At 41.0% G+C, this 26634-nt stretch overlaps 1 protein-coding gene across 3 annotated transcripts in view; it reads right to left on the bottom strand.

The window, feature by feature from the left end:
* Window positions 1-26634, bottom strand: part of LOC131140634 (zinc finger E-box-binding homeobox 1-like) — a 37963-nt gene that overhangs the window by 7091 nt on the left and 4238 nt on the right. For all 3 annotated transcript variants that reach the window (XM_058091252.2, XM_058091244.2, XM_058091261.2), the window contains exons 2-5: window positions 8791-8955; window positions 4897-5064; window positions 1604-1803; window positions 937-1054 (exon numbers count right to left, since the gene is read on the bottom strand). In XM_058091252.2, coding sequence (XP_057947235.2) covers window positions 937-1054; window positions 1604-1803; window positions 4897-5064; window positions 8791-8955 — 651 coding nt within the window. The remainder of the gene's footprint in view (window positions 1-936; window positions 1055-1603; window positions 1804-4896; window positions 5065-8790; window positions 8956-26634) is intronic.

Below are 26634 nucleotides of genomic sequence, written 5' to 3' on the forward strand. Positions count from 1 at the left end.
CATATATATATACATATATATATATACACGTGTATATATATATATATATATATATATATATATATATATATATATATATATATATACACGTGTATATATATATATATATATATATATGTTTTTTTTCTGGCCGATACCGATATATATATATATATATATCTCAGAAAGTGCCAAAGAAAGAAGCCTGATTACTTTAAATGATATCAAACGTGGCATACACTACCGCTCAAAAGTTTGGGATCACTTGCAAATGTCTTTGTTTTTCAAAGAAAAACATTTTCATGCATTTCACAAACTATTTTTATCCATTTCACAAACAATGAAAATGAATGAGATGATTTTCAAAGAAGGATGTACATTTTTGCATAGAGGCCTACTATCAACAACTGTCAGTCCTCTGCATCAATCTCCTGGTATGGCTGCTAATCCAAGTTCATCATTTTATAAGGCTAATAGATGATTAGAAAAGCCATGTAAAAAATCTCTTACCATGCTGTTAACTACTCCCTTCAGAGAGCAGCACAAACTGGGTTTAACAAGGACAGAAAAACGCTGCACAACTGTGCAAGAAGACAAATATGTGAGAGTGTAGTTTAAGACAAAGACGCCTCACAGGTCGTCACCTGGCAGCTGCACTAAATAGTAGCCGTCAAACACCAGTGTCAGTATCAACAGTGAAGCGGCCACTTCAGGACTTCAGACTTCATGGCAGGATTGCCAAGAAAAAGCCAGATCTCAGACTGGACAAAAACATTTCCAAGTCATCCCAAACTTTGGAGCGGTAGCGTATGTAGTCAATTCAATCACAGCGTTCTAAAACAAAGACCCGAATGATTTTCAGTCGTAAACCCTCGATTTCGATGCAAGAACCCGGTTGAGTTCTGACAGATATCCAACCTTACATACAGTTTGTTGGTCACTGTGGCAACGACTCACCGCTGTGAATGCGCAGGTGCTCCTTCAGGTGGTGCTTATACTTGAAGGCTTTGGAACACTCGGTGCACTTGAACTTGCGTGGTCCTCCGACTCCACAGCTCGACTGCGACGTGTGACGCTGGAACCAGAGAGCCAAATGTTACAAAACATTCTGTGATGTAAACCCTTTGTGCTAAAAGAACCAGTGTGGCCTCTCCTCACAGTGCAAACTTTAGCGGGCCCGCTAACTCAAAAGGGAGACACACGGCAGGTGAAAGCTCCAACCAGGAAGTGGAAAACACAGTGGCTGCTCCACTGGGATAAGAAGAGGCGGAGTTACAGGAAAGGCCAGGTGCAGGGGGGAGGGTTCAGGAAAGGGTCATTTTTTTCCCAAATAAACTTACTGAAAAAATAATAAATAGGCTATATTGACATTAATGTAATTTAATGATGCAGTTGCTGCTACTTTAGTTAATCATTTGCTCTTTTTATTTTTGTCTCTGTGCTCCTTCTATCTAGAGGAAGACGTCTGTTTACCTTGTTAACTATCAACACGGAAACAAAGCAATCACAGGTCACTTTATTAGGTACACCATCAAACAACATCCCACGCGAGTATTCTGCCTATACCAATATAATTGGTATAATACCTGTGAGTATGATTCTACTGCATCCTACTGCATCATACCTGCTCCTTGCTGCCCCTGTGGTGGCTCATGTGCCTCTCCAGCTGCGAGCGGTACGTGAAGGTGTAGCTGCAGTGTGAGCAGCTGTAGTTGTCCTCGCTGGTCTCGTGGCGGTACTTGATGTGCTCCTTCAGCGAAGCGTTGCGCTTGTAGCCGCGCGAGCAGTACGGGCACGTGTGCAGCTGCGACGCGTCTGGCGTGCCTGTCGGGACAGCGTGGAGAAGCAGTTTGGAGCCTCGGTCATTTGTTCCATGTATCAAATTCATTGGAAAAAATAAAAATAAACTGAAACAAGTAGTTTGTTGAAGACTCTAATTCAGGGGTCTCAAACATGAGGCCCCCGCCCGCGCAAGTTTGATATGGATGCTGTATGGTATCATGTACCCAGAAAAAATTATTAAGTTTGATTAATGTTCATGTTAAAGGTTAAATAACTGTTAATAGTTATCCTCCCTATCCGTGTGGAAGTGGTACGTTTTTGGCCTTTTAAGTTTAAAGGAAATAACTTGAAGGCTACCGTTTAGGTCGCTAGCTCTCTAGTTTGCGAGTTAGCATGTGTCTCAAGACCCTGCAGTTGCGCAATATGTTGTAAATAAAAAGAGTATAAATGTGACTATAGTCGTGTTTTGTCATGTCTACAGGGCTCTAATAATGCTTTGTTCATTTTAATCTGAAAAAAATAATTTGTCTACCCACCAACTATATGTGGTTTCTTAAGATTTCATTATTTGCTGTTTTATTATTATTATTATATTTATTTATTTATTATTGATTGATTGATTTCCTTTATTCTTGATTTGTTTATTTATTTTTCATCTTATTTTGTGTAGAAAAATAAAAAGTAAGATATTTGAGAACAGTAGAAAGCAAAGTTTTTTTATTTTATATATATATATATATATATATATATATATATATATATATATATTTCATTTACGCCATTTTGATTTACATCTGCAAGTCATCCCAAACCTTTGAGCGGTAGTGTATGTGACTTGCATGTTCTCTGGTTTGCGGAAACTTGATGGCTTTGATGTTGATGCTAAGTTGTTTGCTAAGTTTGTTTGAACTGAGTTTGTTGAACTTCAGGTTCAACAAAGACTTTCAATTAGTTTCAGTGTTTGCCGAATCACCATCAGAATTAAATCACGTATGCTGTTTGTTGAAGGGGAGTTTAATGAATGTTGAGTTTTATCAGCTTCTACAATAACCGAAACTATTCATCCAAGAATATATGAAATATCAATGACTAGTCACAGTTCCACATGTCCAAAAGGAGTAGGAAGAAGCAAAGCTTATTAAATCCTACCCATCCATCTGGTACTTTACAATCACTAACTGTTACATTTCACCAAGTGTTTCAAATGTACTTCTTCCCTGAGATCATATTTCTCCTCTCTTGTAGAGAAGTATTGGATGACATTTTTAGCTACAGTAAAGTCTCGCTATATCGATATCGGTTATAACGAATTACTAGTTATTACGATACTATTTTCATTTCCCGGCAAATTTCTAGTCTTTTATGATATAATTAGTTCCGTTAGTACGATACCCGGTTATTATGATAATCCTGTTACTACGATGCCCTTTTCATCTCCCGCCAGCCAATTTGGTCTGCTTATATCGATACAAAAGCAGCTTAAATCAATCTTTGCTTAAGGATTTCAATACCAAAAAAGAACACGGCGAATTTCACACTTCCACCACCAGAGCGCAGCACACACACTGATTCCCGCACTTCCTGGTTCACAGGTCATGCTCAACCCGCCCCACATAGCTGGCCAAACACATGCCTGCAACAGAAGAACCAGCTGACATAGCATACACACCTATTCCAACGAAGACATTCATTCATTCATTTTCTACCGCTTTTCTCACGAGGGTCACGGGGGTGCTGGAGCCTATCACAGCTGTCTTTGGGCGAGAGGCGGGGTACACCCTGGACTGGTCGCCAGCCAATCACAGGGCACATATAGACAAACAACCATTCACAGTCACATTCATACCTATGGACAATTTGGAGGGGCCAATTAACCTAGCATGTTTTTGGAATGTGGGAGTACCGGAGAAAACCCACGCATGCACGGGGAGAACAACGAAGACACAAGCGTACAAATACATGTATTTAATTGTGTTGTATTCAGATATCTTTTTATCGCTTGCAATAATCACTGTTTTTCATATGTACATGCTGGCGTTCACGAACGCTGTTGCAGGCATGTGTTTGGCCAGCTATGTGGGGCGGGTTGAGCATGACCTGTGAACCAGGAAGTGCGGGAATCGGTGTGTGTGCTGTGCTCTGGTGGTGGAAGTGTGAAAAATAAAGTTGACTGGAAGCAGCCGTTCGCCGTGTTCTTTTTTGGTATTGAAATCCTTAAGCAAAGATTGATTTAAGCCGCTTCTATACTATAGAACAATGTCGAGTGCATTATTGCCCACTTTTAATGCAGTTCGGCGCAGGATCGGATATATGGATAGTCCGGTTATATCGGTTTTTTTTCCAACTCCCGAGAATATCGATATAACGAGACTTTACTGTAATTGCTTATTTTTAGCCTTATGCATTATTTTAGCTGTTTGAAGATGAACTATATCAGCAAGTTAAAGTATTTGTGATTTTAGAAATAAGGAGTTAGTATTATGAATTATCCTTACTGACCTTTTTTGCAGTACATTTAGCGAGTGAAGATTGCTTTTATAGTTATTAGCCCATATTTCCACACAATAAGTAAGATATGGTAGAACCAGAGAGCAATAAAGAGTGTGGAGTGATTTCTGATTGAGAACAAATTTTGCTTTGTTCAATACTGAAATATTTCTGGCCACTTTATGTTGTATATTTGTAATATGAGGTTTCCAGCTCATATTTTCATCATATAGACAAACAACCATTCACACTCACATTCATACCTATGGACAATTTGGAGTGGCCAATTAACCCAGCATGTTTTTGGAATGTGGGAGGAAACCGGAGTACCCGGAGAAAACACACGCATGCACGGGGAGAACATTCAAACTCCACACAGAGATGGAATTGAACTAGGGTCTCCTAGCTGTGTGGCCTGCGCGTTAACCACACAGCCACAGTTAATACTCAATACATAGTACACATTTAGAAGTGGCCTTTTATTGTGGCCAGCCAACGGCATATCTACGCCTCATTGGTATCTTGATATTCCACACCTGTGAAGTGGATGAAATATGAATTCACGCTAACGCAGATGAAGTCTCCTGAGTGAAAACAGGTTCCCACGCCTGTATGATACACAACAGACACACAATTAACAAGCGTTACCGTTTTCATCCGCTCCACCCGTCTCTGCTGGACTGTGCTCGTCATCGGGGGCTTCGGGGTAGATGATGGCTGTGTCTCCTTCCTGGAGGATGTCATCCACCAGAGCATCCTTCACTGCTTCATCCTCCTCCACTGCTCCGTCTTCTTCTGACACACACTTTTCTTTCACTGAAAACACCCACACACATTTGTCAAGTTAAAGAAAAAAACAAAACCCCAGTGTTCTGTGACCCTGACAGAGCTTCTCTGTTGTTCTAAGAAGCACCACCAGAGGGCGCCAAAGCTACATTTTCTGCCTTGAAATGTAAACAGATTCTTATCATTAAAGTTGAGGAGCAACCAAAAGCTTATACCTGAAGATGCTGAACAGAGTCCAACGTTATCAGTGTTCTGGCTGGTAAGCTCAACTAAGCTAAGGATTTATTCAACCTTAACCAAAGCAGTGTGATTTGAATGTTGCTCCACTTTGAGCTGTGTGTGACAGCCCGACATGCATCCTTGTCCCATGATGGCTGACATAATCCGCCACCTGTTGGTCCAGACGGCAGTTGCGTCACGGTAGATGTGATGCAGCGCTGTGTGCTTCTCTTTTATAAGCCATGCAGGAAGTGCGTGTATGTGCGCGTGTGTGTGCGCGTGCTTAAACTTTTTGGCTGTTAGGAGATTTCCCACATCACCATGGAGACCGGGAATTATAATGAGAGGCGAGAATAGCGCCAAGTGCCACGCCCCTTCCTGCAGAGCCTCGTCAGGGACAGGTGAAGCCGTGTTTGTGTGTGGACAAAGAAGAGGCGGGCCCAAACCGAGCCGAGCCCCTCCCTTCATGATCACATAATCTGTGCTTCTCATGACCTCACCCAAAATTTTCCACATCTGCTTCCTTCCTTTGCTCGGGTCGTCACCTCCACCTGCAGTGTTGGTTCTATGTTCTCGACAGATTTTTGTCGCTGTTAAGTACAACAAAACACAACCCCTCCAACACGTGCATGGGACAACAACATGATGACGCTCAAAAAAGGAAACGTTAGTAGGTATGAATGTGAGTGTGAATGGTTGTTTGTCTATGTAACCTGGTTAAAATATCACATGTAATAAAGTTCATTCATTCATTTTCTACCGCTTTTTCCTCACGAGGGTCGCGGGGGTGCTGGAGCCTATCCCAGCTGTCTTCGGGCGAGAGGCGGGGTACACCCTGGACTGGTGGCCAGCCAATCACAGGGCACATATAGACAAACAACCATTCACACTCACATTCATACCTATGGACAATTTGGAGTGGCCAATTAACCTAGCATGTTTTTGGAATGTCGGAGGAAACCGGAGTACCCGGAGAAAAGCCATGCATGCACAGGGAGAACATGTAAACTCCACACAGAGATGGCGGAGGGTGAAGGGTGGAATTGAACACTGGTCTCCTAGCTGTGAGGTCTGCGCGCTAACCACTCGACCACTGTACCGCCCCACATTGAAACATTTAACATTTAAAAGTTACATGAGGTGAAGTGGTATATATTGTCACTGTACTTTACATAATACATTCTCAACACTTGAACGCTCCCCTCGACAGCGCGGCACTCAAGTGTAGTGTTATATTGTTTTTTAAAAAAATGCAGTTTCTTTCCTGTTTCGTCTCCAAGTGAGTGACAGTGAGTGACAGACAGACACATGGCGTGCCGAGTGAGAGCTGTGAGGGGGAGGTGCCGTGCGGCAGGTAGCACAGACACACCGGGTGAGAGTTGCAGTGCGGAAAAAAAAAAAAAAAAAGTTATATATCTGATAATATCGGGTATATATTCTACGCTATTGAGTCGTTTGTCATATGTCATGATTAGGCCGATATATAGCGGACACTTTTCCGCTTCCGAAATACTTTCCTCAAATTCCCCCACAATTCCCCCACAACGTTTAAATGGTATGTATGGAAACACTACGGATTCTCAAAGAACGGCAGAAAGCTCGACAAAACATCCGTCATTTGCAAAGAAGCCGTACAACGGCAGCACGACAAACATGCAGACCCCCCCCCTTAAAAAGGGGACACCACAACACGGACAAGTCTACCCCCGCCTCCCCGTCTAGTTCCTCGTCCGACACCGGGGAAAAACTAAGCAAATCAGGTCAGTGGATCTTCCGCTGCTTTCCAAATTGTCCAGGAGCTATTTGTCCGTCCCTGCAACAAGTGCCCCCCCCCCAAGGAGTGTTCAGCACAGCAGGTGACATTAGAACAGCAGAGCAGTTGGCTTCTTCCTGAATTGTGAACCAATTTTAAAAGGGTAGAAGTTGTTTTCCACTTTCTGCTCCTCACTACTGTATTAGCCTAGCTGCTAGCTCATTCATATTAGCAGTATGTTTAGCAGACAGGAATATAAACAAACATTGATTCCACTGTTGAAAGTGTCACTTTAACTTTGTTGTTGCTGTACTGTATTTTTTACAGCAGTAATTATTGTTGAATTGTTTGACTCCACCACTGAACCACTGCTATTGGAATTGCATAAAGATGGGAAATTGTGAGGAAAGTTGTTTTGGAAAAGTTGTTGCTGTTTTAAGATGGCAAAAAGAATGATGAAGAAGTGGTGTATAGTAAAAAAGACAAACAGCACTTTAGTTGAATTTACTGCCAAGTGCCTAGAAGGAATAAAGCCAAATCCTTTTTGTAGGACCATACTGAATTACATTTTTTCCCTTTGCTTATTTGCATCATGTTAAATTGCATCATATCGCAAGATATTGCAGCATATCATATCGGATTGCATTGATTTGAACTAAATGATTATCGTATCACATCGTATCACATCGTATCACATCGTATCACATCGTATCACATCGTATCACATCGTATCGCATCGTATCGCATCGTATTGCATCGTATTGCATCGTATCGCATCATATCGTATCGCATCGCAGCGTATCGCATCGTATCGCATCGTATGGCATCATATCGTATTGTATCGCATCGTATCGCATCGTATCGCATCATATCGCATCGCATCGCATCGCATCGCATCGTATCGTATCGTATCGTATCGTATCGCATCGTATCGCATCATATCGTATCGCATCATATCGTATCACATCGTATCGCATCATATCGCATTGTATCGCATCGTATTGCATCATATTGCATCGTATCGCATCATATCGTATCGCGTCATATCATATCGCATCGTATCGTATCGCATCATATCGTATCGCATCAGATCATATCGCATCGTATTGCATCGTATCGCATCATATCGTATCGCATCGTATCGCATCATATCGTATCGCATCGTATCGCATCATATCGTATCGCATCGCATCATATCGTATCACATCGTATCGCATCGTATCGCATCATATCGCATCGTATAGATTGTATCGCATCACATCATATCGCATCGTATCACATGATATCGTATCGCATCATATCGTATCGCATCATATCGTATCGCATCATATCGTATCGCATCGTATCGCATCGTATCGCATCGTATTGCATCGTATTGCATCGTATCTCATCATATCGTATCGCATCGTATCGCATCATATCATATCACATCGTATCACATCATATCGCATTGTATCACATCGCATCGTATCGCATCATATCGCATCGTATCGCATCGCATCATATTGTATCGCATCGCATCGTATCGCATCATATCTTATCATATCGCATCGTATCGCATCATATCGCATCATATCACATCGCATCATATCGCATCGTATCGCATCGTGAAGAGGGTGAATTGTATCGCATCGTATCGTCAGAAAATTCCATGTATGGTTAAAGTATGGTATCGCTGGCAGTGTATGGAATCGTCCTCAGTGCTGAGATTCACACCCCTGGTACTAAGGGTCAAAATGTGTGCAGAGTAAGCAAAATGCATCCATGTTGGCAGGTCTGCTTACCGCCATTCCAGGAGCCGTTGTGCGGCAACGTCGTAGCGGTGGCGTCATGGCTGTCCTTCACCTTGGCAAGCTCGGGCTCCTGCAGGCTGTCCTCCTCCACGATGTGTAGCTTGTCATCATCATCCGAGTCCGAACTGGCCTCCAAGCCGCCGTTGAAGTTTGGCACTGACGGAAAAAAAAAAAATTGAAAGACGCAATTAGCGGTAACAAGGCACCTTGCTGCTGCAATCAGCATCGCATTAATGAGTTTGGCGCCGCGGCGGGCAATTAGACAGATGATGTCATGTGATCCAGCAGGAGGTTTTCTGCTAATTGCTCCTCCTTTTCTATGAGCATGTTTTTTTTTGTGTAGTAGAGTAAAAGGAAAAGCAAAAATGTCACAACTCCGTTTACGGCACACAATATTGAGTCACATGTTGTCAAAGTGAAAGAATAAAGCGCCTGTCAGCAGTTCCAGCAAACTCCTCACCGCCACTGGGACGCCGGTGGCCCTAAACAGGAAGTCAGGATGTGGATAGCACACCGCAAAACACAACCGTGTTGTGAGTCGACCGCATCTGGTCAAAGGTCAACTGTGAGGTAGGTATTCCCGCAGAATAGCCCACACCAAAATAAGAGTCTGGTTCAATTTCCCTGTGATATCATTCATTCATTTTCTACTGCTTTTTCCTCACGAGGGTCACTGGGTGCTGGAGCCTATCCCAGCAGGGTACACCCTGGATTGGTCGCCAGCCAATCACAGGGCACATATAGACAAACAACCATTCACACTCACATTCATACCTATGGACAATTTGGAGTGGCCAATTAACCTAGCATGTTTTTGGAATGTGGGAGGAAACCGGAGTACCCGGAGAAAACCCACGCATGCACGGGGAGAACATGCAAACTCCACACAGAGATGGCCAAGGGTGGAATTGAACCCTGGTCTCCTAGCTGTTACGTGACAAATTTGAGGGCCTCGAAAACAAAAGAAACATGTATGATTGTGACCATTGCCACAGTGCTTGTGTGCACATACATGTGCACGTGTTGACCCAGTGCAGCTGTGCAGCATGGGAAGACCGCCAAGCCCCCAACAGACAATTACCCCACTGTGTGTGTGTGTGTGCGTGTGCATCAGTGAAGTTGTCTGTCTGCAAATGGATGTGACCAGACAACACAGTGAGCAGCTGCAGGCCCTCTTAAAGGGACAGCCACACCTTTTCCCTCTCTGCCTTCTCATAAAAAAAGGTGTAGTCCAGTAAAAAAAAAAAAAAGGCTAAAAATCCACAAAATGTCAACTGACATCATGATGCTTAACCATGCACAGAAAAAGAGGCGTGGTCTTGATGTTCGCATCATATCAATATGACCCAGCAGTCGACCATCTTTCATGTTAAACGTAAAACGACTGATCCACTAAAAAAGCCGACAAAGACAGCATTAATTAGGTAACATATGTCATGTCACATAAAAAGCCATGTGATGCGTTTGTGATGCCATCGGCACCCCTGCTCGTGCACGTCACCTTTGACCTACATCAACAACAACAACCCCCCCCCATGGTACACAAAACAGGAAATGACATACAAAGATAGTGGAGTTCCACCTGGGGGGGAGGCAAAGGTTAAAAGTGGTGAGCGGTCACTTCCTGTTTATCTTCTCCTGTCCGTCACTCCCTCGGCTCTGTTCTCGTGTCAAGACATCTCACTCTGTCAAGACTGTTGCTGAATTTAAATGAGGTATGAGGTAATTCCGCTTGAAACAATGCAGGTTATTTTTAATTTTTTTTTTTGCTCATATGTGAGCAACATATGTATCTTATTTTGTCATGTAAGTGTGCACAGCACAATTCAGATTTTTTCAAACGTGACTTAGATGTGGATATCAATTTGATATGCATTCGATGCGACTGCAGTATGAACAATCAGATCGCATATATCCAGGGCTCTACATTAAAAACAAAAAGGACTTACCCATGGGCAATCCTTAAGGTGAGAACTACTTGCCCCAACTTGCCCCATGTAAAATGAAAAGACTGCCATAATGATATAAAAGTATGAAGATATATAGAAGTATAGAAGTATAGAAGTATAGAAGCTGCATGGGTGGATCTGAACTCTTGAAATCTAATGTCTAATATTGGAATTCTATTACAGAAAATATGACCTGAGCTTGAACCAGATGCTGGGGGAGCCAGATCAGAATAATGAGATATGCATATAGTTATACAGTCCATGAGAACGTGAACCTGAGATGAAAATCCTTCATGTAGAGTTGTCTATCAAAGAAATAGAGACATGAAGCAGCAGCAGAAATATCAATGTTCTTTGCCTCAACGCCTCTTAACTTTGTAAATTACAATAAAATAACAATAATAACAAACAACAATTACTAAGAAATCAAGCATCATTTTCACAATGATACATGATACAGACAACACAAAATGTAAGACTTATAATAACACACAGACCATAACTTGTGTATCACTTGACACATTTTTTATGATTAGTACTGCAAAGTAAAGGTGTCTTTGTGTGTGCAGTTTTTTCATTGGCTACTTCAGCTATGCTCAAGTTAAACATGCCTCTGGCCAAGTTACATTTAAATCTAGAGGAGCTATAGTCGACCTACACAAAAAAGATTTGTTATTATGCTTTTTCCACTTTTCTGACCTATAAATGTAGTTCGAATGTTTTATTTTCTCGTGTTAAACCATGCCAAATTTTCACATAATGAGGTTTGCGCATTTAGAGGTGAGCCATGAAAGAAGTTTATGATGGCTCTGAACGGTCGGTTTCAGATAATTTTTTCTAACACTGGCAGGCTGTGATGTCACAGAGTACCGGTCTTCCTTATATGGGCGTGCGCAAGCTTTGTTTCTCTTTTTACGGCTACATTTGTTTACAATTGCTAACAAAGTAAACATCAGGCAGAAGTGGTTGGAGTTCCTGATTCCCTACCAGCAAAAGATAAATATTTTAATCAGTTAACTGAATTTCACACTGAACTGTTTTATGTCTTGGTAATGGTAATGGTAATGGTAATGGTAATGGTAATGGTTTCATTTCATGTGAACATGCATCAGATTACAATTGAGTGCATCCCATAATCAGTTCACAGTTCCACATGTCCAAAAGGAGTAGGAAGAAGCAAAGCTTATTAAATCCTACCCCTCCATCTGGTACTTTTACAATCAGTAACCGTTACATTTGTTCACTTCCTGCTTTCCGTAATACCGTTTTTTAAAATTTTGTAATTTTTTTTGTCCCGTACCGAAGTAGGAGGTGATATGAGCATCCAATGCCATAATGGGTACCATAGTAAGTGTCTGAAATTTTCATCGTAGGTGCATGTCCACTGTGAGAGAGATAAACTAAAAAGAAAAATCCAGAAATCACAATGCATGATTTTTTAACAATTTATTTGTGTGATACAGCTGCAAATAAGTATTTGAACACCTGTGTATCATCTAGAATTCTGACCCTGAAAGACCTGTTAGTCTGCCCATTAGAAGTCCACCTGCACTCCATGTATCATCCTGAATCAGATGCACCTGTTTGAGGTCGTTAGCTGCATAAAGACACCTGTCCACCCCATACAATCAGTAAGACTTTAACTTGTAACATGGCGAAGACCAAAGAGCTGTCCAAAGACACCAGAGACAAAATTGTACACCTCCACAAGGCTGGAAAGGGCTACGGAGCAATTACCAAGCAGCTTGGTGAAAAAAGGTCCACTGTTGGAGCTATCATTAGAAAATGGAAGAAGCTAAACATGACGGTCAATCTCAATCGGAGTGGAGCCCCATGCAAGATATCACCTCGTGGGGTCTCAATGATTCTAAGAAAGGTGAGGAATCAGCCCAGAACTACACGACAGGACTTGGTCAATGACCTGAAAAGAGCTGGGACCACCGTTTCCAAGGTTACTGTAGGTAATACACTAAGACGTCATGATGTGAAATCATGCATGGCACGAAAGGTTCCCCTGCTTAAACCAGCACATGTCAAGGCCCGTCTTAAGTTTGCATATGACCATTTGGATGATACAGAGGAGTCATGGGAGAAAGTTTTATGGTCAGATGAGACCAAAATAGAACTTTTTGGTCATAATTCCAATAAGCGTGTTTGGAGGAAGAAGAATGAAGAGTACAATCCGAAGAACACCATCCCTACTGTGAAGCATGGGGGTGGTAGCATCATGCTTTGGGGGTGTTTTTCTGCACATGGGACAGGACGAGTGCACTGCATTAAAGAGAGGATGACTGGGGCCGTGTATTGTGAGATTTTGGGGAACAACCTCCTTCCCTCTGTCAGAGCATTGAAGATGGGTCGTGGCTGGGTCTTCCAACACGACAACGACCCGAAGCACACAGCCAGGAAAACCAAGGAGTGGCTCCGTAAGAAGCATATCAAGGTTCTAGCATGGCCCAGCCAGTCTCCAGACCTGAACCCAATCGAAAATCTTTGGAGGGAGCTCAAACTCCGTGTTTCTCAGCGACAGCCCAGAAACCTGACTGATCTAGAGAAGATCTGTGTGGAGGAGTGGGCCAAGATCCCTCCTGCAGTGTGTGCAAACCTGGTGAAAAACTACAGGAAACGTTTGACCTCTGTAATAGCAAACAAAGGCTACTGTACCAAATATTAACATTCATTTTCTCAGGTGTTCAAATACTTATTTGCAGCTGTATCACACAAATAAATTGTTAAAAAATCATGCATTGTGATTTCTGGATTTTTCTTTTTAGTTTATCTCTCTCACAGTGGACATGCACCTACGATGAAAATTTCAGACCCCTCCATGATTTCTAAGTGGGAGAAATAGCAAAATAGCAGGGTGTTCAAATACTTATTTTCTTCACTGTATATATATATATATATGACAATGTCAATCAAAAATCAGTAGAATATTTGCATTAGATTTCATCTTATTGTGGTAGCTCATGAAGTTAGCCATAATGTGGATGACTCAGCAAAATAAGAGCTGCATCCCAGTTTGGCATCTAGCACAGTTAGCATGTAGCATGCGTCTCCATTACAACCGCACCGCCTCACCAACATGCTGCCATCCATCCATCAGGCAGGCCCGGGTGGCCTCCATTAGCGCTCCTCCTTGGGGACGGGGGCGTCTCCAAGGTGCGGCCTAACAGCTTCATTATCGAACCTCCCCACCCCCACCGGGAGGCACGTACACAACACACACACACCTGTAATTCAATGACTTCCATTCTACTGTAATTGATTCATTATACTCTTTCTAATTGAACTGTTGAAGTGAGTGAGTGCATCTCAAAGTGTGCGCATCAGTAGAGTATGTATAGTATATGTATGTATAGTATATGTATGTATAGTATATGTATGTATAGTATTATAGTCGTCATGTTTACTTGTTTTCCACATTTACAGTACTACACATATGTTGAAACGAATCCTGCTGCAGGGTTTTATCATTTGCATTTCTTTATTTATCATGTATTTACTATTCCAATTTAAAAAGTCTACAGCAGGGGTCTTAAACTCAATTGACCTGGGGGCCACTGGAGCTAGGGTCTGGGCAAGGCTGGGCCGCATCAGGTTTTCCAAAAAAAAAAAAAACGCATTTATTATAAAACAGAAAAATATACAAACTTTTTCAGTGCTTTGGTTCCGATTTTCTACAATAAAAGCTCTGATAAAACATTCCACTGTTCTCAAATATATTAATTTTTATTTTTCTGCACAAAATAAGATGAAAAATAAATAAAGAAAGTCAATCAATCAGTAATAAATAAATATAATAATAATAATAAAACGGCAAATAATAAAAACTTAAGAAACCACATATAGTTGGTGGGTAGACATATAATTTTTTCTCTGATTAAAATGAACAAAGCATTATTAGAGCCCTGTAGACATGACAAAACACGACTATAGTCACATTTATACTCTTTTTATTTACAACATATTGCGCAACTGCAGGGTCTTGAGACACATGCTAACTCGCAAACTAGAGAGCTAGCGACCTAAACGGTAGCCCTCAAGTTATTTCCTTTAAACTTAAATAGCCAAAAACTTACCACTTCCACACGGATAGGGAGGATAACTATTAACAGTTATTTAACCTTTAACATGAACATTAATCAAACGTAATAATTTTTTCTGGGTACATGATACCATACAGCATCCATATCAAACTTGCGCGGGCCGCACTAACATTAAACTTTCATATCAAGGCGGGGGCCGCGTGTTTGAGGCCCCTGGTCTACAGTCTACATATTTGGAGGTGATAAGCATACATTTAGATGTATTTTTGTGTCCATTTATTGTTTTACTGAACTATTTGATTTCTTATTATTAACATTACAGTAAGGCAGCATGATGGACGAGTGGTCAGTATGTTGGCCGTACAACCAGGAGATCGGGAAGATCTGGGCTCAATTCAAAGGCATCTCTGTCATGGTAGAGCAAAACAAGAAACAAAAGTCTGGACCCTACGAGATCCAGAGGAGGCTTTCGCCCCAGGCATTGAAGGCATCAGAAGGGCTTTATCGATCACATTCAGGCTGCGCCACCATCCATCCTTTTCCTCTCGTGTGAAGAGCTTCATTCAACCGGACATGGTTTAGGTCACATGATCACAGACTCAAATAGTCAACAATACTGGTACCTAGGGTTGGACCATATGGACCAAAACTCATATCCCGATATATTTAGGTTGAATATCGATGTGCAATATTTTTTTCCACAAAGTGAGTTAGACAAAAGTCAAATATGTGTGCAAAGATTTAGTAAAATGTAAACAATCTTACAGGACAATGAAAATGAAAGAGTATTCATTCATTCATTTGCTACTGCTAGTACTTTATGTTTCCAAGCATGCTTTGCTGTTTTTTGTGGGTTTTGTAAATGGCCGCAAAGCACGTGATTAGAGCTCACATACACACAGTTTACGGTTTATATTCTGCATTATACATTGGTAGTGTATTGTCTGTTTTATCTACCTATTGCATTGCTGTGTGTAGTTGTTATGACACCACGACTCGGTGTGTGATCTGGTGACGCCTCACGATTTGTAGCCAATGTAGTATGTCGTACACAGGTACACTACACTTGAGTACCATCTGGTGGCTTAAATGTGACGTTATCAATCACAATTATGACATAACACAATGATCTTTGAATAATGCTTACTAGTAGAGATTCAAACCCGGGGTGTTTGTTCCGAAATCCAAAACACTAATCTTAATCATTCATTTATTCTTTCATTCAATTTCTACCGCTTATCCTCATGAGGGTCGCGGGGGTGCTGGAGCCTATCCCAGCTGTCTTCGGACGAGAGGCGGGGTACACCCTGGACTGGTGGCCAGCCAATCACAGGGCACATATTTACTTTTACAATCAGTAACTGTTACATTTGTTCACTTCCTGCTTTCCATAATACAGTTTTTTTTTTTAATAATGTACCTGTACCGAAGTACGAGGTGATATGACAAAAATAACAAAAAGTACAATGTCAATTTAAGAAATAAAACACTTGGTTGTATATCAAATTAAACCAATTGGTTGTTCATTATTTAGTGAAATGTTTCTTTCTTTCTCAATTAATCAACAACTTTTTAAGCACAGTTATTCATTCATTCATTTTCTACCGCTTATCCTTACGAGGGTCGCAGGGGTGCTGGAGCCTATCCCAGCTGTCTTTGTGGGCGAGAGGCGGGGTACACCCTGGACTGGTGGCCAGCCAATCACAGGGCACATATAGACAAACAACCATTCACACTCACATTCATACCTATGGACAATTTGGAGTGGCCAATTAACCTAGCATGTTTTTGGAATGTGGGAGGAAACCGGAGTACCCGGAGAAAACCCACGCATGCACGGGGAGAACATGCAAACTCCACACAGAGATAGCCGAGGGTAGAGATCGAACTCGGGTCTCCTAGCGGTCTCTGTCGCCGTGCAGCCATGGAATCGTATTTTATCTTTAAATAAATATAACGTTCAATCTTCAGTGCAGTCATGCTGGGTTAGCGCTGTTAGCTCTTCCATCTCACGTTCCCCATGACGACAGACGGTGAACATGGTTGATACAGTTTTTTTCGCTGTTCATTCATCGCTCTGTGTAGCAGATTGGTTACCTGACCTGGGTGTAAACAATGAATCAAGAGGCAAGCTTCAGTTAAACACTAAAACCGCCAGAGATATGGAGCTGCCATAACTACCTTGCACTCGGGCGGCGCCATCTTGAAACATTAGACCTCCGATATTCTTGTTTTTTAAGTTGTGCTGAAAATATCGATATATCGCCCAGCCTTACGGGTACCCAAAGCTGTTGGCCATCCCACATGGCGTCACTGGCGTTTTAACGTTTCAACGTGAGTCATGTCTTCGAGTGAAACAAAATGCAACGCGTTGTCCTTCATCACATTTCTGTTGCTGCAGCAACAGGAGACAAAATGTCTGACGGCTGGGCCGCCGCCGCCGCCAGCGTGGCTCAGACATAGTAAATCACCGCACTGTGCCTTTTAATCGAATTCTCTGCTTCCACCCCCCCTCCCCTGAATCACACCCACCTGTCCTGCTGCCGCTACGCTCTCTTATAACATCCCCAGGGTGTCTTTAGTGACTTCAGGCTCCTCCTAACACACCTGTCCACCACTTATGTGTCACGTCCCCTGAGATGCTGAAAAAGGACATGCTCTGCTCTGACCGCCACATCGAGCTAAATTAAATAACCTGAATACTAGAAACACAAGGTCTACAAAACTGCAACAGACCAGAAAAATACTATTTGGTGGAGGGCTGTGTTTGGGGGTGGTACCCTTAAATGAAGCAACAAAGCACCTCCTAAGCGTGAGTCAGGACCACTCCCTATTACTCTGACATCACTCTATGTCTACAAGTGTGGTCAGTGCTGTAATGCCTGTAACATATTATTATAATAATTATTATTATTATTCATTCATTCATTTTCTACCGCTTTTTTTTCCTCACGAGGGTCACGGGGGTGCTGGAGCCTATCCCAGCTGTCTTTGGGCGAGAGGCGGGGTACACCCTGGACTGGTGGCCAGCCCATCACAGGGCACATATAGACAAACAACCATTCACACTCACATTCATACCTATGGACATGCATGAATGTATGAAGCCTAGCAAGTTTTTCGAATGTGGGAGGAAACTGGAACTTTGACATTCAGCTTAACTATGGCCTCTGTGTCTTCATTTATATTGGCGTTTGCTTGCTAAGTGTTAGAGGCTTAATATCTGAGAGGATGCTCATGACATAATGTTTCTTATCATACAAACCAAAAAGTTCCACACAAATGAATTAATTTATGTATGAATGTGAATGATTGCCTATACAGTATGTGCCCTGTGATTGGCTAGCAACGTGTCCAGGGTGTACCCCGCCTCTCGCCCAAAATCAGCTGGGATAGGCTCCAGCATACCCCCGTGACCCTAGTGAGGATAAGCTGTATAGAAAATGGATGAATGGATTTGCCAAACAGCCTCGTGGACAAGGCTGAACTATGACCACTACGAACTCCGCCTAGCAACAAATGGCCCAATGGCACAAAAGGAGCAGGAAAAAGGATGCCAGCAGTTGAGTCACATTACATCTGTAAGACAGTTAATAAATATACTGTATATACAACCATTTCAAAGGCTTGTCGGTGTGGTTTATAGCAATCAATTCGAATTGTAATGGTAATGGTAATGGTTTATTTCATTTGAAGATGCATCAGATTACAATTGAATGCATCCCATAATCAGTTCCCAGTTCCACATGTCCAAAAGGAGTAGGAAGAAGCAAAGCTTATTAAATCCTAACCCTCCATCTGGTACTTTTACAATCACTAACTGTTTTTTTGTTCACTTCCTGCTTTTCGAATATAATTTATTTTTATTTTTATTTTTATTTTTATTTTTATTTTTATTTTTATTTTTATTTTTATTTTTATTTTTATTTTTATTTTTATTTTTATTTTTATTTTTATTTTTATTTTTATTTTTATTTTTATTTTTATTTTTATTTTTATTTTTATTTTTATTTTTATTTTTTGTCACATACTGAAGTATGAGGTGATATGAGCATCCAATGCCATAATGGGTACCATAGTAAGTGTCAATATAGTGATATATATAGCACATCATGACTGGTTCAAGACTCTTCATCCTTGTATTTAGCAAACATCAACTGCTTGTATTGTTTCTTGAATTGGCTCATCGTTGTGCATTGTTTGATTTCCTTACTCAATCCATTCCATAGTTTGATTCCACATACTGAAATGCTATGGCTAGCATAACGTAGTCCTAGCATAGAAGTGTTTCAAATGTACTTCTTCCCTGAGATCATATTTCTCCTCTCTTGTAGAGAAGTATTGGATGACATTTTTAGCTAATTGCTTATTTTTAGCCTTATGCATTATTTTAGCTGTTTGAAGATGAACTATATCAGCAAGTTGAAGTATTTGTCATTTTAGAAATAAGGAGTTAGTATGTTCTCTGTAGGCGGCATTATGAATTATCCTTACTGACCTTTTTTACAGTACATTTAGCGAGTGAAGATTGCTTTTATAGTTTTACGAATTGTTGTAAGAATATTTTTGTACATATATATATGTGTACATATATATATATATGTATATATGCATCTACTTATGTTATGTACCAATGTTTCAAATACATGTAAAAGTCAACAACAAACATAGAGGGCATTGTGGGTTTTCCTGGTGTCTTGTGTGGTTTGTGCTTAAATGAAACTTTGCCGCACCCAGCTGCTTCTTTTAGAGGCTCTCAGGCCCAGAAGAAGAAAGAGAAAGTAGGGCGGCGAGATATGCAAATTGATCCGCCACCAAAAGAGAGAGGAGAGGAGTTTCCCACCATCGAGGTAGAGGAGAGTAGGAGGGATTTGTCTTATACACACACGCACACACATGGAGTTTGAATAGCTGCGACACACACACACAAACACACACACATTTAAATCCCAAAAGCCATCGTAGAACTCCTTCCACATGACCACGTGTTCTCACGATGGAATGAGTGGAGAAAAAATGTTTTGTTTCTTCCACGGCTTAAAAAAAAAGTTTTGGTGCACCGCAGGATGTCTTTTACACCACAGGACAGATTAAAGCTTTGGCGGCTAGCTGCTACATGAATATTCAGGTGAATGGATGGATCGGGGAATGGGGGATGAAGATGCCGACAAATCAGGCAAATTATATCAGCAGAGAAGGGGAGGCAGAAGGAGAGGAACAAGAGGAACAAAAATAAGAACAAGAACCAGAAGATGATGACATGAACAAGAAGAATAATAAGAAGATCAGAACAACAAGAATAACAACAACCAGAAGATGAAGATGAAGAAGGAGAGCCAGCAAAAGAAGAAGTACCTGAACAAGAACCAAAAGAAGAGAACGAGCAAGAACATTTTTTACAATCCACTATGGGCCAGCAAAAAACAAAACGCTGGCCGCAAATGGCCCCGGGGGCCGCACTTTCTATGCACACAATGCAAGCAGTCTCTTGAATTAAAACTAAGCCCCTGTCCACACGTAGGCGGGTATCTGATCAAACAAAGTTCTAGTTCCACGATTTGGCCTACCATCCATACAAGCCTGAAGATATTTGGTGGATTTGGAGTAAAACCACATGATGTGTTTGGGTATGGACGCCAATAACAGCAGTTTTACGTTTCCTAGCGTCACCTACCTGCGACAACGTATGCTGTGACGTCACACACGTGACCTGTGTTTACAACAACATGGCTGCCATCAGAACTGCTTGCTTGTTTTTGCAAGCCCTAATATTGCTTTACTTTAAATAGCAGAGGCGAAGAAACACTTTGAGGTCGGCCATCTTGGCTCAAATAACAATTTCATGTCCGACGCCGACTTGCTTTGGCAAGATTCCCAATCAATATTTTCTTGCGTCTTGTTGACTTTGTTTTGTAAAACAACATTTAGTAGTAAGTACCGTATTTTGCGGAATATAAGTCGAACTTTTTTTTAAATTAGACGCAAAAAATGCGACTTATGCTCCAGTGCGACTTATGTATGTTTTATTCTACCTAATTATGCATTTTTGGCATTGTGCGACTTATACTCCAGAGTGACTTATAAATGAAAAAAATGTTTATGTTACACAAACACTGGACACCTTTAAATTAAATTACCCGCAAAAAATGCGACTTATACTCCAGTGCGACTTATGTATGTTTTATTCTATCTAATTATGCATGTTTGGCATTGTGCGACTTATACTCCGGAGTGACTTATAAATGGAAAAAAATGTTTATGTTACATAAACACTGGACACCTTTAAATTAAATTAGCCGCAAAAAAATGTGACTTATGCTCCAGTGCAACTTATGTATGTTTTTTCTACTTAATTATGCATTTTTGGCCTTGTGCGACTTATACTCCGGAGTGACTTATAAATGAAAAAACTGTTAAATAAACACTGGACACCTTTAAATTAAATTAGCCGCAAAAAATGCGACTTATGTTCCAGTGCGACTTATGTATGTTTTATTCTGCCTAATTATGCATTTTTGGCATTATGCGACTTATAGTCAGGTGTGACTTATAAATGAAAAAACTGTTTGTTACATAAACACTGGACACCTTTCAATTAAATTACCCGCAAAAAATGCGACTTATGCTCCAGTGCGACTTATGTATGTTTTATTCTATCTAATTATGCATGTTTGGCATTGTGCGACTTATACTCCGGAGTGACTTATAAATGGAAAAAAATGTTTATGTTACATAAACACTGGACACCTTTAAATTAAATTAGCCGCAAAAAATGTGACTTATGCTCCAGTGCGACTTATGTATGTTTTTTCTACTTAATTATGCATTTTTGGCCTTGTGCGACTTATACTCCGGAGTGACTTATAAATGAAAAAACTGTTAAATAAACACTGAACACCTTTAAATTAAATTAGCCGCAAAAAATGCGACTTATGCTCCAGTGCGACTTATGTATGTTTTTTCTACTTAATTATGCATTTTTGGCCTTGTACGACTTATACTCCGGTGTGACTTATAAATGAAAAAAACGTTGATGTTACATAAACACTAGACACCTTTAAATTAAATTAGCCGCAAAAAATGCGACTTATGTTCCAGTGCGACTTATGTATGTTTTATTCTACCTAATTATGCATTTTTGGCATTGTGCGACTTATACTCAGGAGTGACTTAGAAATGAAAAAACATTTAAATAAACACTGGACACCTTTAAATTAAATTAGCCGCAAAAAATGCGACTTATGCTCCAGTGCGACTTATGTATGTTTTTTCTACTTAATTATGCATTTTTGGCCTTGCACGACTTATACTCCGGTGTGACTTATAAATGAAAAAAACGTTGATGTTACATAAACACTAGACACCTTTAAATTAAATTAGCCGCAAAAAATGCGACTTATGCTCCAGTGCGACTTATGTATGTTTTATTCTACCTAATTATGCATTTTTGGCATTGTGCGACTTATACTCAGGAGTGACTTAGAAATGAAAAAACTGTTAAATAAACACTGGACACCTTTAAATTAAATTAGCCACAAAAAATGCGACTTATGCTCCAGTGCGACTTATGTATGTTTTATTCTACCTAATTATGCATTTTTGGCATTATGCGACTTATACTCGGGAGTGATTTATAAATGAAAAAAATGTTTATGTTACATAAACACTGGACACCTTTAAATTAAATTAGACGCACAAAATGCGACTTATGCTCCAGTGCGACTTATGTATGTTTTTTTTACTTAATTATGCATTTTTGGCCTTGTGCGACTTATAGTCAGGTGTGACTTATAAATGGAAAAAACTGTTACATAAACACTGGACACCTTTAAATTAAATTACCCGCAAAAAATGCGACTTATACTCCAGTACGGCTTATGTATGTTTTATTCTACCGAATTATGCATTTTTGGCATTGTGCAACTTATACTCAGGAGTGACTTATAAATGAAAAAAATTACATAAACACTGGACACCTTTAAATTAAATTACCCGGAAAAAAATGCGACTTATACTCCAGTGCAACTTATGTATGTTTTTTTCTCTACCTCCTCTCCTCCGGAACGACTTATGTTTTATGTTTGCGGAAGTGACGGGATGACAGAGGATTATTCTGACTGGATGGAATTTTAGGAACTACTGCCGCCTACAGGTTTGGCATGCATTTTTTTTTTAAATACGAGGTTCTGTGGACACCATTTTTAATATAATATGCGGTTTTGCTATGTGTGGACAAGGCTTGTTTCTCACATCTAGCTTTGAAGAGGCTTTGTACATTAAAAGAGGAATTTAATCACCTTCTAATTTAACACAGACAGCTTCAAATTGAATGCTTCATGAAAAAAAAACATCTGTGCTTCTACGTCATCTGGATTATTTTCAAAGTAGGTGACGTAATCAATTGTGTTAGGATTTAAGACAAAAAGCGCTGCACACACAAACTGCTTATCTTAAAGGAAAGATGCCTGCTGACGTCATAGCATGTTAGGTTGTGATGTAATCTTCTTAAACGTCCACATTGTCCCGAGAACACATGTGTCTCATGCACTCTGCAGGCAAACAAAGAGTGAGGGGCAGCTGCGGTGACCTCTGACCTCTGCGGGGTGGGGGTTGGAAGGCCACCCGTCCAAACACAGCATTGTCCAAATCGCACAGGCCACGCCTCCTCCGCGCAGAGCAACACAACAAGCTCGCAATTTGCTTCCCAGCCAAATCAGCCCATCTCACTTCCTCTTTCCGCCAAAATAAGACTTGTGACGCCCATTACACACAAGTCATGTGACGCTTGCTTGTGGTCAAAGTAGGAAACCAGGAAATGAGGTCAGACTACAACAACAACAACAACATTCTCCTGACCCCCGAATGTGACAAAATAAGCCAATTTGCTGACATGTCGCCGACGATTCCATTTGTTTGCACCTCTGGGGCATTCGTGTAAAAGTGTGAATGTCACCTGGCAGCAACACAACAACAACAACAACGACATCAGCAGCAGCAGCAGGAAGTGCTGCTTGTCCCTCGCGGGCACCATCTTAATGCAGGTAAATCCAAACAAACAGCCGTGTGTTGTTATGCAAAGCCTGTAGGAAAGTAGCAGTTTCCCACTCTAACACACACACATACCCTCGCTCATGCATGCAATGCAAATACACACGCACACATGCTGCACTGCTCAATTAGTCACAGAGGTAGCATCGGCGGCCCGGGTGCCCCTCCCCCTCCGCACCATAAAAGGCGAAAGGGGGCGGAGGAGTTCATGCTAACTTGCTAAAGACGTCCTGTTGTGCTTTGTCATTCCGTTTGTGCACGCCGGCACACACACACTCACACACACACAGGCTGCCCCGGGCTGTGTCACACAAAGGGAAAGTAACATGACTGACCAGCCAGCGGCACACAGCAGCTACTGTTGGCCACCGCGACTAATCAGGGCCTGTTCACCTCTGACCCCCCCCCAACCAACCAAACCGGCAGCATCCATACACCCATGGTCATGCATGTGAATAAAGCAAGTACAATTAAAGTTTGATAAAATAATCATCGCCTTCCCTGTGAAGATGCACATCCAGTAGGCGTGTGTGAGCTGCTGAACAGAGGAGAGAGCTGATTGGCCAAAACAGAAAAAAGCGAAGTCACATGACTCCACAGCGCCTCAAGGTAAAGAAGACAAAAAGAGGCATTTATGGAAACATGATGCAGCAAATGTGACATGGCGGTGACTACACACACACACAATTATACCATATTTTCCGGACTATAAGTCGCACTTTTTTTCATATGTTGGCTGTTCCTGCAACTTATACTCCAGAGCGACTTATAAATGAAAAAAGTGTTTATGTTACATAAACACTGGACACCTTTTCTGTTCATGTTTATTTTTGGTGTAGCTGAATAACCATTGTGTTAGCATATCTTATTATGCTAACATGCGTTAGCATATAATATAATATATTAATGTATAATAATATGTGTTAGCATATCTTACACCCATTCAGCCTGTTCTCTATTCTTTTATTGTTACAACTTGCCTTCCAAGAGGACGTAATGTCTGTTTTGGTCAAGTAGTTTGGAAAATAAATTACCCGCAACAAATGCGACTTATACTCCAGTGCGACTTATGTATGTTTTTCTACTTAATTATGCATTTCTGGCCTTGTGCGACTTATACTCTGGAGCGACTTACAAATGAAAAAAATGTTTGTTACATAAACACTGGACACCTTTAAATTAAATTACCCGCAAGAAATGCGACTTATACTCCAGTGTGACTTATGTATGTTTTTTCTAATTAATTATGCATTTTTGGCCTTGTGCGACTTATACTCCGGAGTGACTTATAAATGAAAAAAATGTTTATGTTACATAAACACTGGACACCTTTAAATTAAATTACCCGCAAGAAATGCGACTTATACTCCAGTGCGACTTATGTATGTTTTTTCTACCTAATGATGCATTTTTGGCCTTGTGCGACTTATACTCCGGAGGGACTTATATTCCAGCAAATACGGTAAGTACACCATAAAAGGCCAATCAATAGACTGTGACGAGACACCAGAGTCAAACATATGACATCCCATCATGAGAGTGTTTGTGTCAGCAGCCAACATCAACATCCCTAAATTCCAACAAGCAGACACGCAAACAAAGGATGGGGCCAATCCGATGTTTGATGCCAACGTATCAGTCATTTCTGATACCACCTGCAGAGATTTCCGATCCATGGGCCGCATGGGCACTTTAATGTTGTCAGCAAACATAGCTACAAGAACAAAACAGTCACTCACTTTTAACAATACACAAAACTTTGGGGTTACTACAATATCACATTTGCCTGTAGAGATTAGTTTATTGCTGCCTCATATGAAATCATTCATTCATTTTCTACCGCTTTTTCCTCACGAGGGTCGCGGGGGTGCTGGAGCCTATCCCAGCTGGGCGAGAGGCGGGGTACACCCTGGACTGGTGGCCAGCCAATCACACGGCACATATAGACAAACAACCATTCACACTCACATTCATACCTATGGACAATTTGGAGTGGCTAATTAACCTAGCATGTTTTTGGAATGTGGGAGGAAACTGGAGTACCCGGAGAAAACCCACACATGCACGGGGAGAACATGCAACTTTTGGTTTTGGTTTTGATTGCATATTAAAGCAAAGAGCGCTCCGGAATCAAGTCTGATATCGTGATCAAATCGGAAGTGAAAATAATGTGGATTGGTGCATCTATATTGTTTAAGCTGAATACCTGCAGGGTTAGAGTGTTATTCCAGCACAGGGTACATTGAGTACATATCAATGTTATTTAGGTTGTCTCAATTCACAAAAAAAGTTTCAAGGCACTCAATCCACCAAGACAAATATCCACAATCATGCTAGAGTGTCCAAAACTACTTTTTCTTTGCAATACGGTGACTTTGCCGCACAATGGACAAGTGGTTAGTATGTTGGTCACACGGTCAGGACCTGGGTTTACTTTGGTTTCCTACCACATTCCAATAACAAGACAGCTGGGATAAGCTCCAGTATACCTATTCAGGATAAGCGGCATAGAAACTGGATGAATGGATGCATATTGTGACCTTTTTACAAAAAACACCAGCTTATTCTTCTAGCATTGGTTCCTTATCACTGTGATATTACTAACTATTATTATAATATTATTAATTATGCTGAACGGTGGGCGAGTGGTTAGCGTGCAGACCTGAGTTCAATCCCCCCATGCAGGCGTGGGTTTTCTCTAGGTACTCAGGTTTCCTCCCACATTCCAAAAACATGCTAGGTTAATTGGCCACTCCAAATTGTCCATAGGTATGAATGTGAGTGTGAAT

Source organism: Doryrhamphus excisus, linkage group LG11 (genome assembly GCF_037039965.1).
Source record: "Doryrhamphus excisus strain RoL-2023G ecotype Guam linkage group LG11, RoL_Dexc_Guam_v1.1, whole genome shotgun sequence".
NCBI lineage: Eukaryota > Metazoa > Chordata > Actinopteri > Syngnathiformes > Syngnathidae > Doryrhamphus > Doryrhamphus excisus.